At 45.7% G+C, this 11500-nt stretch overlaps 4 protein-coding genes across 4 annotated transcripts; 2 read left to right on the forward strand and 2 right to left on the reverse strand.

The window, feature by feature from the left end:
- The first annotated feature begins 923 nt into the window (after positions 1 to 923).
- Positions 924 to 1999, forward strand: LOC120448196. The gene has a single exon (XM_039630062.2). The coding sequence runs from the start codon at positions 1153 to 1155 to the stop codon at positions 1744 to 1746; it is 594 nt and encodes a 197-aa protein (XP_039485996.1). The 5' UTR covers positions 924 to 1152; the 3' UTR covers positions 1747 to 1999.
- Positions 2000 to 2298: 299 nt separating this feature from the next.
- On the reverse strand, positions 2299 to 7764 carry LOC120448195 (NEDD4-binding protein 2). Its single transcript, XM_039630061.2, has 5 exons — positions 7554 to 7764; positions 6709 to 7451; positions 4457 to 5243; positions 3028 to 4312; positions 2299 to 2973 (listed from the first exon to the last, which is right to left on the reverse strand). The coding sequence occupies exons 2-5, from the start codon at positions 7420 to 7422 to the stop codon at positions 2901 to 2903; spliced, it is 2859 nt and encodes a 952-aa protein (XP_039485995.2). The 5' UTR covers positions 7423 to 7451; positions 7554 to 7764; the 3' UTR covers positions 2299 to 2900.
- Positions 7765 to 8527: 763 nt separating this feature from the next.
- On the reverse strand, positions 8528 to 9310 carry LOC120449054 (dnaJ protein homolog 1-like). The gene is made up of 2 exons (XM_039631348.2): positions 9198 to 9310; positions 8528 to 9146 (listed from the first exon to the last, which is right to left on the reverse strand). The coding sequence occupies exon 2, from the start codon at positions 9025 to 9027 to the stop codon at positions 8644 to 8646; it is 384 nt and encodes a 127-aa protein (XP_039487282.1). The 5' UTR covers positions 9028 to 9146; positions 9198 to 9310; the 3' UTR covers positions 8528 to 8643.
- A 27-nt stretch (positions 9311 to 9337) lies between these two features.
- LOC120449053 (60S acidic ribosomal protein P0) lies at positions 9338 to 10832 on the forward strand. Its single transcript, XM_039631347.1, has 3 exons — positions 9338 to 9479; positions 9591 to 9684; positions 9761 to 10832. Exons 2-3 carry the CDS (start codon positions 9631 to 9633, stop codon positions 10658 to 10660), a joined length of 954 nt encoding a protein of 317 aa, XP_039487281.1. The 5' UTR covers positions 9338 to 9479; positions 9591 to 9630; the 3' UTR covers positions 10661 to 10832.
- Positions 10833 to 11500: the final 668 nt, after the last annotated feature.

The raw sequence follows: 11500 nt of genomic DNA on the forward strand, positions 1-11500 counted from the left end.
AAGATCAAATTTATAAGAAGAAGAACGGATGACATTCGGAAATTAACGAATACTGAATGGAATCATGTGAAGTCAGAGGATAATCCAGCAGATTGAGCATCTAGGGGAGTGGATTCTAACTGTGCTCTTTGGTGGAAAGGTCCGAAATGGCTAGCCGACCCAAAAGAATTTTGGACTCGGCAGCAGTCTGTAGAAGAACCTGTCTTGATAAATACGGTATTAAATAACGAAATAAATGATCCAATTTACGAATTAATAAAAAAGAACTCCAGTGTAGAAAAGCTTATACGTATAGTAGCATACATAAATAGATTCGTGCAGATAAAAACAAAAAAATAAAGCCTATCCATCTATTCGTAAAGGAGCTAAAAATAGCTGAAAGAGTTGTTATTAGGAAACAACAAGAATATCAATTCAGGAAAGAGATTAAGTGTCTGAAAGGCAATAAGGAAATTAAGACAAATAATAAAATATTGCCATTGAATCCATTTTTGGGCAAGGATGGGATTCTGAGAGTAGGAGAAAGACTGCATAACTCAAATGCAGAGTTTGAAGTTAAGCATCCCATTATTTTAAGAAAAGGTTACTTAACAAAATACAAAATAATACAAAATGCTCATAGTGTTTAGCGACACCCTTTGAAAACTCATATATTTCCCAAATATGACTTTTCTATATTTTCTTCGTTACTAAATATACCTGTTGCCCAAAGTGAACGACCTGCAGAAAACTAATTAGTTGTTTTTTATACTTTACAGCCATGGTTGGAAACCCCAGTAATGAACCGGTGTGTCATGTTTAAATATTTCCGATCACAATTTTAAATTATCTCCTGCTTAACTGTAAAGTATGTGGCGTATCGGTACTTGCTGTATGCCTGCAACTATCGGCTGTGTACGATACCCATTCGCAGGGAACGCCGGTTCAATTCAGGTAGCGCCATTGTTTACCATCACTACGAAAGTGACGGCTTGTAAATTGTTGGGATTTAAAATTCAACATTGTCTGGTGGACAGGGCTTGATCCCAAAAATTGGTTACCTGCGGGAGCGGATTTCCGCGAAGTGAGACGCGGTTGCAGACAGGCAGAACGCGAAGCGCATCCCAGTGATGAATATAAGGCACCGCCGCACTTGACAAGCCAACCAGACCAATGGAGACCACGGAAGCGGTGAATACGTGTGAGGAGGGAGACCAGCTGAACGGCTCCTTCCGCCTGCAGTGCCTGAATTCCTCCGTGGACATAGAGAGCGAAAGTGACCTCTCGCTGGCCTTCGAGCGCGAGGAGCAGTCCCCGGATGGCAGCAGCGACGAGCTGCCGGCCTTCGAAATCCGTGCCTTCTCGCCCCACGGACGCACACCGTCGCCAATCGACGATCTCGATCTGTCGGACATCGAAACGCCCAAGCAGTCGCTTAAGCAGCAGTTCCCTCCAGACGAGGAGGAGCGCTCGCGCCAGAACGATCCTCAGTACGTGGCCCTGCACGAAATTAACGCCCAGATCAGCCCGCCCAGTGATGTCGACGAATCCAACATCTTGGAAACGATCTTCGAGGGCGTTTTTTTGAACACCCCGCCCCGTGATAAAGCTTCCAGCTCGGGCAACTCTCGCTTTACGCCCAAGCGGGGGCGTACAAATCTCATCGAGCTGATGGCCAACAGGCTGCACGGCGGCAAGGAGAACCAGTCGCCGGGAGCGGGAGTCTCCGACCCGTGTTTGCCATCGCCACTCAAGGACGCAACCTAGTGACCGCAGCCCACACGACCCAACCAAAGCCATGGAGCGCTCGCTCAGACTGCCATCGATGTTTTAGAATAAATTACGAATTACCTGAATGTATGGTTAAATCCCAGCGGTCACCAGGTGTACACCCAGATGTGTATCCTGAGCTGATCCTTGAGATCCCCTTAGCTTCGTGCCACGCGTTTTCCGATGTCAGGCTAGAAGATTTTGTAGTGGTAAATAAAGATAGTCGTCTTTCCATGTTTAAAACATTAAATCAAGGTCACGCTCTTATTTGTCGGACAGATGGTACAGGTAGGCATAAGGAAGGTTAATTGTTCATAGAACCAATAGATCAGCGGTACCTGGACCGCGAATAAGCCATTAATGTAACCACTGGAAGCTTTTACCGATAATTGTCGGATCTTGGCGTACACTTCAAAGTAAATGATGAAATTCCTACCACATAATTATTATAACAAATTGATTGTCTAAATTGATGGTTAAACTCGATCAAGAGTTTAATTAACTAAAATAGATTATATCGTCTAATGTAACAGTTTGAAAAATAAATGATTCAAGTGTACGATTTATTATCTTGAGTGTTTCTAAACGTCTAAACAATATCCTCCTTAAGTGTCCCTTTATATTAGGATTAAGGATTATAGTTGCTTACCAATCTGAAATCTAATGGTAATTATTGGACCTCGCCTACTTTAGGACTACGGTTTTTACACTAATCTTATTATACCTAAGCGGTAGTTTGAGTAAACTAGTATAAAAATAAGAAATTTTGTGATTAGGTATGCTGTTGTTAGATAATAAATCACTACTTTGCTGAGTCGGATTGCGAGTTCGCGTCTAACACGAACACTGGGCTGGAAGCATTATTCATACTTAAAACGAAGTACTGGGACGAGAGTTGTATGTAATATAGAGTAACAAAATCGGGAATGTCTTAGAGGTTCTTGAGCACATTGGAAAATAATACAGCGATTAGGAGCAGGGAAAAATGATTACTTAACTTTACAATTTTGTAAGCAGTGATACAAAAGTTCAATAACGGATAAGTTAAAATTAAGTTATCCCGGTTCCCTGTAAGTTGATTTTGTTTCTACATTTATGGCAGTGTAAAACGTATTTTGCTCCGCAAGTCCTGTTGTGCAATTCGCCTCGAATCAGAAGTTCTTTGAATGACGCGATGCTGAAAATACCTTGACGCGCAGCAATCCTGGATTGACCTCTTGCCAACTGAAATAGGAGAATAATTAAGCGACTTTTGATCGAAAATCCCTCCTTACTTACCGCAAACGGCGTTCGCTCAGCCTGGCCTTCACCCTGTTCTTAATAGTGGACACTCCGTTTGCGCTGTGAAGACCACGGCCCGTGATAATAAATACGTGCTTGTACACGCGGGTAGTGTTGCGCAGCACAGTTATGTGGCGGTCAAGGAACAAGTCCAGACAGCTGATCGCCTCTACCGTGTGTAGGTAATGTAGGTCTAGCAGGTCCGGGTTGTTCTGGGTGTGCCTATGTACCTCCATTATGCAATTGGCCGCCCGATGGTTGAATACGTCGATCTTCTGCTTGTGTAACTTGGCTATCTCCGAGTAGTATAACGCCACGCTACCATTGCCGCGCTGAACCGCCTGTTTAGCCTTTAGATAGCACTCTGCTTTAAGTTGGGAGTGATGGGCGGCCATGTTTCGCGTCTCCTCAAAGTCGCGAAGAGCAGCGCACTTGGCATCCTCATGCAGTTGGGGCGACCGGCCAGGGGCGATCGAACTAGAACTGATGCGGGGACCTTGGCTGGAGGAATTCTGTTGTTTTTGTTGCTTCTGCTTTCGCTCTTCCAGCGCCATTTGCTCACTGAGCTTTTCGCCCTCGCGAAGGGCCTTATCATAGAGTTCTGCTTCGCTCAGCATACTCTGAACATTGCTGTCCAAGACCTCCACTGTTTGAACGTAATTGCTGCCGGTTGCCGCAAAGATCTCAAGCACAGTGTCAGGGGGGATATCGGGAAAGGTCTCGCACAGCTTCATTTTAGTTAGGTGGGTAGCTATATCGTTGGGCGTTTGTTTGCGAGCGGCCAACTCGGCTGCCTTTTTGGCGGCCTGCTGCTCGCTATTGTATATGCTCCAGGCCAACTCCATATCCAGAAGCTCAGCCACATTGCTCGGAGACTCTCTGCAATCGGCGTAGCCTGGATGCTTGAGCAAGCGGGCGAACTGCTCGTCATCGCGCATTGTCTGCTGGCGCATCTCCTCTAGCTGGTTAAACACGGCTTCCATCCACAACATGTAAAGCTGCTTGGCTAGCTGACGTGGCACGAATATTTTTGTTGCAGCAGGTAGCTCCTGTTCCGGGGGCAACATTTCGTCCTCCGTTGAAAACTGCGCGCGTAGCTGCTCAATTAGAGCGCTGCCCAAGTCTATTTCCAGAAGAGTATTTTCTTCAGGGTCCTCCTCCTCCTGCTGTTCTAGCTCTGGTTCCTCTGATGCTTCCGGTACTTTAGACACTATAGGTTGATCCAGAATTCCATTGCGGATGTCGCGGATTTTGCGCGTGTGCTCCGAGTATTGTTCGTCGCCTAAAAAATAATTAATATTAGTTCTCAAATATCGAACGTTAACTATGTATTTGACAAATGTATGGTGTCTTATTAAAGAAATGGCGTTTGCAGTTCTTTTAAAAGGTTAATTTTTAATTGACTCCTTTAAGTAGAGTATCTTACCTAATACAAAGCAATTCTGGATTTGTATTTGCAACTCTTTATTGGTGGGGGCCGATGCTCGTTTGATGCGCGGTTGACGTTGCGGCTTGGATGCAGTCTTCGATAGCGGCAAAGTTGGTGAGGTGCAGTTGGAAGTGGAAATTGGTGATTCCTGGCCCTCGGCCGCCTTGTCGCAGTCGCATTGAAACTGCGCCGCCTCCTCGCTATCAACAGTTTCCTCAAATCCGATCTGATCCGAACCAGTGACCGCATATAGCTCGTCCTCCTTTAACAGAATATCAACGGCCCAATCTACGTCGGCCTTGCACTTTACAAACAAATCCCAGAGACCAGTCAGCTGTTTATTGGGATACATCTGGCGCAGGAGTGCAAACCCTTTCGGTTCATTGTGACAGTCTAGGCAGTGCCTTTGAAAGAGGTTTGCCTCATAATGTTCCGCTTTTGACGGTTCCTCTTTTGGTTTGCTTTCTTCGCGGAGGAGATCAATAATAGACACTTCGCTCTTTTCTAAAGCTGGGGCAGCCAAAGCTTCCGGAATTTCCGGAACCGTCGCGTCGCCTGTGTCTTCCGAGGATACTGTCTGGGACCAGTATGATGGCGCTCCCTGCTCGTAGGGCACCCACGTTTGGGCATTGGCATTCAGCTTAAAAGTCGTTTCCGCTGGCGCAGGGACTGGGGCTTCCAGCGGTTTGTTCTCCTCAAAGCTGGTGATGACAGGCACGGCAGGAAGGGGTGGATGTTTGCGTAGTTGCGGCAGCTCCACAGAGTACTTTGTCTCCTTCATTAACTGTCACATAAAATATTTTGCGTACAAGATTATTATTTTATAATTTATATATATATTTTAATTTCAATAAGCTTAATCATTATTTAATAAGCTTCGGGCTAAGAAATAATATAAACAAACTTTTATACAAAACAAATTTACTTATAAACAAGAAAACGCTGTAGTCGAGTTCGGCGACTATCAGAACCTGTTCGTACTCAGCTAGTGGAAGTGCGAACAAAAATGTTTACAATTTTTGTGTTATTTCGATAGATATAGGGAAAACAATATTTAATAAAGAAAATATTAAAAAATGTTTCAAAAGAGTGGTAGTGGCAGTTTGGGACAGTTGGTGTGGCCAACAATTATTGCCAAATCGAAGACAATTTACAAGACTATAACATAAATTAAACAAGAGAGAATGCTATAGTCGAGTTTCCTGACTATCCGATACCCGTTACTCACCTAGTGAAAGTGCGAAGAAGAAATTTCAACATTTGTGGACAAAAAGGATTTTGGCAAATCGAAAGAAATTTACAAAACTAAGAAAAGTGTGCACAAAATATGATAAAATGTTTTAAAAGTGTGGGGTTAGCATCTTTGGGCGGCTTGCAAATCGATAACCAATAATAAAATAAAAAATATAAAAACATTTTTCCAAAGTGTGGCCGTGACAACATGAATCGACAAACTGGCTCTGCGTCTATGTCTCTGGAGTCTGGATGCTGAATCTCAACTTTCTAGCTTTTATAGTTCCTGAGATCTGGACGTTCATGCGGACGGACATGGCCAGATCGACTCGGCAATTGATCCTGATCAACAATTTATAACTTTATTTGGTTACATACTTTTCAACAATTTTTTTGGGCGTCTTTAAAGCGTAATAGTGGGCGTGGCAAAAATTGATAACAAATTTGCGCTGCATTTATGTGTCTGGAATCTGCATGCTTCATTTCAAGACTTTTCTAGCTTTTATAGTTCCTGAGATCGAGGCGCTCATACGGACCGACGGACAGACGGACATGGCCAGATTGACTCGTCAATTGATCCTGAAGGAAACGCTTCCTTCCTTCTACGTGTTACATACACTCTAACTATACGAGTAACGGATATAAAACTGAAAAAGGGGTTGTTACTTTAAGTTTGTTATGTTCAAAAAATTCTGAGTTTAATTTGTCTATTTAAAAAGCAAGCTAGATACCCGCTCTTATCTAATGAACAGCAAATATCACCGGATACATTTATTGCCAACGGTTTTCTGAACTCAAGTAATGGAGTTTACGATGTTGACTGAAAAATATTTAATGCCAACAAAAGATGACGCTAGTCAACTATTCATAGTCACACAAACCAAAGTGCCAAACACTTCTGGAGTTGTCTACATTATTCTTATTTTTTTGAGGCGTTTTCTGACCGTCATAACGTCGACTCCAAGTGAATGAATACAAATTTAAGGAAATCGCTTCAAGAGCAAGTGACGTCTCACCTGAATGAGCTCTCCCGCAGTAGTGCGCTCGTAACGCTCCAGCATGCGCTGAATATTCTCCCGGGGAACACTGTGGACGTTCTTCTGGGCCAGCTTGCTGGCAGACTTGCACCAACTAGTCTGTGGCTCGAGAAGCTCAATTACGTAGCCGTGACGCACTGCGCACTGGACGTATGGCTGCATCTCCCACACCATTGTGTTGGTGTTATCCACGATAATGGGGCTCCAGCCGCATGCGGCCTTGTCGCGCACTCGCTGCTGGTTCCACTCGTGGGCGGCTGGCAGTAGAGTGGGGTTGAAGTCATAGCCGTGGCGCGTCTTGAAATAGTCGTCTGAGCTAAGGACAAAGTCGCGCACCTGGTGTCTGTCGAGTAGGTGCGCCTGACGCACCAGAGACTCTGCCAGAGTACTTTTACCGCTGCCTGGAGGACCGCGCATTATGATCATCAGTTTGTGGCCCGCCTGCGCCCGCTGGCAAATTGAGCTAAGCTGTTTGTTACTCTGGTTGTTGTTCATACTGCTGGCGGGGCACATTCTGATGGAGCTTGGGGCTCCAGCAGAAGCATACTTCCTGGGAGTGCCGCCGCTTCTGTTGCGGCTACAATTGTTATTGTTGTTGTTGTGGCTGTTGTTGTTATTGTTGTTGTTGCTGCTGCCCAGCAAGAGCGCCAAATCCGATGGGTCAGCTGAATCCGAATTTCGAGCTGTCGACATTGCGGTTTTTTTATTTTTGCTTGCTTGCCCTGTGAAAGAAGATCGTTTAGAGCCGATCGCAACGTAATGCGCAGTAATCAACAGACTCCCCACCCCCAAATTCCCTTATCGCATCCGGGGCTTGGACTCACCAATATCTGACCAGACCAAGATCCCTGATGCCGTAAATGCGGGCACGCCTTGATGTCTCACTGTGACTCCTTCAATGGGTCCTCATGCAAGGATAAACCTGCAGGCTGCTGCTCCGTTTGTTTGTTTCCAGAAAAAAGGGAGCTATGCGTCTCACTACATCCGTGAATTTACTGCATTACCAGTTGGGAATACCACGTCTAAGCGGAGGCTATCGATGGCGCTATCGTCATCGATAGGCAGCAGTGCTGACGGCCAGCCGTTTTCAAGCCAAGAAATTGTTTCGGAAAAATAATGCTAAATTTTTGGTTTCGGCTTAAGTATATTAAGTTTTAGATTAGTTTACTTCAGTTTAGTTCTTTACTTTAAAGTTGTGAAGGACATGCGGAAAACATTAAAAATGGAATTGTTATCACTCCAAGAGTTTTTAAAATTAGTTTTAACGGGAGCTATAGGATCCCATCAAGGGTTAGTGAATGTCTCCATCATTGTGGTAAAACTTTTAACTGGTTATAAAACTATAACCAACCCACTGCAGAGTAAAAAAAGAAATTATTTTATCGAAATGTTTAGAAAAGTTTTATTTATTTTAATTTTTTCTTTGCTTTTGTAACTTCTCTTTTGAAGAGACCCCTGATAGCCGTCTTGCTTTATAGACGTTTTTCCGTTTTTGAAGCGATCCATTTCCAACTGGCGGTGGCTGTCTTTACAACAGACAAGGCATTAAGGGTACTTTTAGCTGCAGTTTTGGATGAATGCAAAGTCTGGGTAAATGTTTTGGCCACAACTGTTTTGGAATCTGAATATAGTCCAGCTAGGAATCCCTGGGGAAGTGTTCTAGCCACTGCTTCCGTAGAAGAATTCACTGAAGCTTGTAATGATTTGGCAACCGTGTTCGCTGCCGTTGCTAATGACGAACCTGAAATTGCGGACGAGCCTACGGCTCTCGGTTCTTGGATAACTGTTTTGCCCAAGACATTGGCAGCCGAAGAAAAGGCTGCGTTCAGAGCACTAGGAGAACTGTACAAGTTGTACAAGTATCTATAAATTAAGATCCCCGAGATTGCTTTACCAAGCCCTTGGATCGTTAGCTTAATCCGAGGACGATCCATCGTTGTCGGAAGCCTTTTTTTTCCGGTTGAAGAACTGGAAGGTCTTGTAGGCAGCGAACGCAAAGAGCACGGTTCCTCCGACGGCGCACATAAAGGGGATCATGTCTGACGTGGGCTGGGCGAAGGTCGCCGGATCGTCATCACATTTGAGACCGTCCTCGCCGTACTGGTCGTATATCTCGCGCTTTTCCTTGTTGGAGAGCACTTCGAAGGCGGCCACCACCTCTCTGAATTGCTCCTCGGCCTGCGGATGGTCGTTCTTGTCCGGATGGTAGCGGAGAGCCATCCGGCGGTATCCCTTCTTGACGTCTTCGCTGGATGCATTCCTATCGATGCCCAGAATCTTGTAGTAATCCTTACCCATTGTGGTTAAGTGAGATTCTCCTTGTTCTGGTATGGTATGTGAGGCAGCGTCTCAACTTGTTGGTGATATTTCGGTAGTTCAATTCGCTGATTGAAAACAATATCACAAATAAACTGAAACTAACAGATAATCGATAAATTATTGCCCGCCAGTAACAAGAGTAACCCTACCTTCAAAATACTGTTAACACTATTAACAGAAGTAATTGTAAGGCACTGTAGCCTTCCATTTGGCACTTATTAATTTTTCATGATTTTTTTTTAGTTCTCCTTTTTCAAGTATTTCACAAGGAATTATATATTTCAAGGAAAAATAAATAATTTCGTTTATCGGAATTGGTATTTTTTTAGACCATGCGGTAATTTTATCGTAATCGATGCGGTCACACTGGCTTCCGCCGCCAACTTCCCTCTTTCCGTTCTGTGAGCGAAAACCGAAAAGTCTGTGCTTTGGTAAGTATTGCTAAAAGTCCGAAAAATTGTTTCATCCCGAGCATTTTCGGTCCAATAACTGTTGAATGATGTTGGCCAAGTACTGACTAATTGAGATGACGTCTTTTGCAGTTCTTAAATTCATCCGACGAGTCCCTAATACACTATCAAAATGGTTAGGGAGAACAAGGCAGCATGGAAGGCTCAGTACTTCATCAAGGTTGTGGTAAGTATAGAACCGCTCTCCCCTGGCTCGCCCCTGGCATATGCTTTCAACTAATCCTCGCTAATCCGTCCTCCAGGAACTGTTCGATGAGTTCCCAAAGTGCTTCATCGTGGGCGCCGACAACGTTGGCTCCAAGCAGATGCAGAACATCCGTACCAGCCTGCGTGGACTTGCCGTCGTGCTTATGGGCAAGAACACCATGATGCGCAAGGCCATCCGCGGTCATCTGGAGAACAACCCGCAGCTGGAGAAGCTACTGCCCCACATCAAGGGTAACGTGGGCTTCGTGTTCACCAAGGGCGATCTCGCCGAGGTGCGCGACAAGCTGTTGGAGTCCAAGGTGCGCGCTCCCGCCCGTCCCGGCGCTATTGCCCCTCTGCACGTCATCATCCCGGCCCAGAACACTGGCTTGGGACCCGAGAAGACCAGTTTCTTCCAGGCCCTGTCCATCCCGACCAAGATCTCCAAGGGAACAATTGAAATCATCAACGATGTGCCCATTCTGAAGCCCGGCGACAAGGTCGGCGCCTCCGAGGCGACGCTGCTCAATATGTTGAACATCTCGCCCTTCTCGTACGGTCTGATCGTCAACCAGGTGTATGACTCCGGCTCGATCTTCTCGCCCGAGATCCTGGACATCAAGCCCGAGGATCTGCGCGTCAAGTTCCAGCAGGGAGTGGCCAACCTGGCCGCCGTTTGTTTGTCCGTTGGCTACCCCACCATCGCCTCGGCCCCGCACAGCATTGCCAACGGATTCAAGAACCTTCTGGCCATTGCTGCCACCACCGAGGTGGAGTTCAAGGAGGCGACCACCATCAAGGAGTACATCAAGGACCCCAGCAAGTTCGCCGCCGCTGCCTCGGCTTCGGCTGCCCCCGCCGCCGGCGGAGCTGCCGAGAAGAAGGAGGAGGCCAAGAAGGTCGAGTCCGAGTCCGAAGAGGAGGACGATGATATGGGCTTCGGTCTGTTCGACTAAGCTGGACCCCGAATGCAGTATGCCATCTGCAGTGCCCACGGAACATCGCTTTCGACGTTTACTTTCTAAGACCCTCTATTATGTTTTCTATGTGCAAATTATTGCCGCGGTTTGACGGACCCTATGGCGAGTTGCATTAAACATGCAGTAAACTGCTCGAAAGCGCACTTAACTTAAACGTCTTTTAAATTTGTACGTAAATCGAGGTGGACATGGTGGGACTGGCCCTAAAATACGAAGGCTTGTGAAAATCCATTCTCCTCTAAATATCCAAGAAGCGGCAGGTGCCGCTTGCAGCTGCCCCGGTCGTCCGCATATTTACAAAGTAATTACTTGTGATAAAATGAATTTCACAAGATGAGAAAAGTTTAAAGTTTCTGCTGCCGTCGTCGGCGACTTTTGCGATTTCTTTTGCTTTTCGCAAAAGACATCGTCGACGGAGACGCTCATAAAAATTCAATTTGTCTTGACAAAATACGCAAGAAATTAAGAATGTGCCAAGTGGCGGCAAAAGAAACTTTCCTTCCCTTTTTCCATTTTCCTGCACATTTCTTTCTCGTCTGGCGAGCGAAAATGAGTTACGCGACTTGGGCGTGAAAGTGCCACGCCCGCGTGGCGATATGTCGCTCCCGAAGCGCAGGAGGGCGGGGGGCCGGAAGTGGAAGCTGGCGGAGCAGGAGCCGCGGGCCAAGTTAAACACTGCATAAATAGCCGGGACCGAAATGAAAGGCCCTTACGAAAATAAATCCTCCGCAGGCCTCTTTGGTTCTTAGAGATGGCTTCGTGAGCATCCTTGGAAGTAATTGCGGATGCGATAAAAGCTATAGAGTCTATATAAGC

Source organism: Drosophila santomea, chromosome 3L, assembly GCF_016746245.2.
Source record: "Drosophila santomea strain STO CAGO 1482 chromosome 3L, Prin_Dsan_1.1, whole genome shotgun sequence".
Taxonomy (NCBI): Eukaryota; Metazoa; Arthropoda; class Insecta; order Diptera; family Drosophilidae; genus Drosophila; species Drosophila santomea.

Excerpts from the sequence above, each read along its gene's own strand:
- LOC120448196 (XM_039630062.2), top strand. The coding sequence starts at position 1,153 with ATGGAGACCACGGAAGCGGTGAATACGTGTGAGGAGGGAGACCAGCTG.
- LOC120449054 (XM_039631348.2), bottom strand. The coding sequence starts at position 9,027 with ATGGGTAAGGATTACTACAAGATTCTGGGCATCGATAGGAATGCATCC.
- LOC120448195 (XM_039630061.2), bottom strand. The coding sequence starts at position 7,422 with ATGTCGACAGCTCGAAATTCGGATTCAGCTGACCCATCGGATTTGGCG. Across the intron at positions 5,244-6,708 it reads CTGCGGGAGAGCTCATTCAG|TTAATGAAGGAGACAAAGTA; the intron begins GTGAGACGTCAC and ends TTTATGTGACAG. Across the intron at positions 2,974-3,027 it reads CTGAGCGAACGCCGTTTGCG|TTGGCAAGAGGTCAATCCAG; the intron begins GTAAGTAAGGAG and ends CTCCTATTTCAG.
- LOC120449053 (XM_039631347.1), top strand. The coding sequence starts at position 9,631 with ATGGTTAGGGAGAACAAGGCAGCATGGAAGGCTCAGTACTTCATCAAG. Across the intron at positions 9,685-9,760 it reads AGTACTTCATCAAGGTTGTG|GAACTGTTCGATGAGTTCCC; the intron begins GTAAGTATAGAA and ends TCCGTCCTCCAG.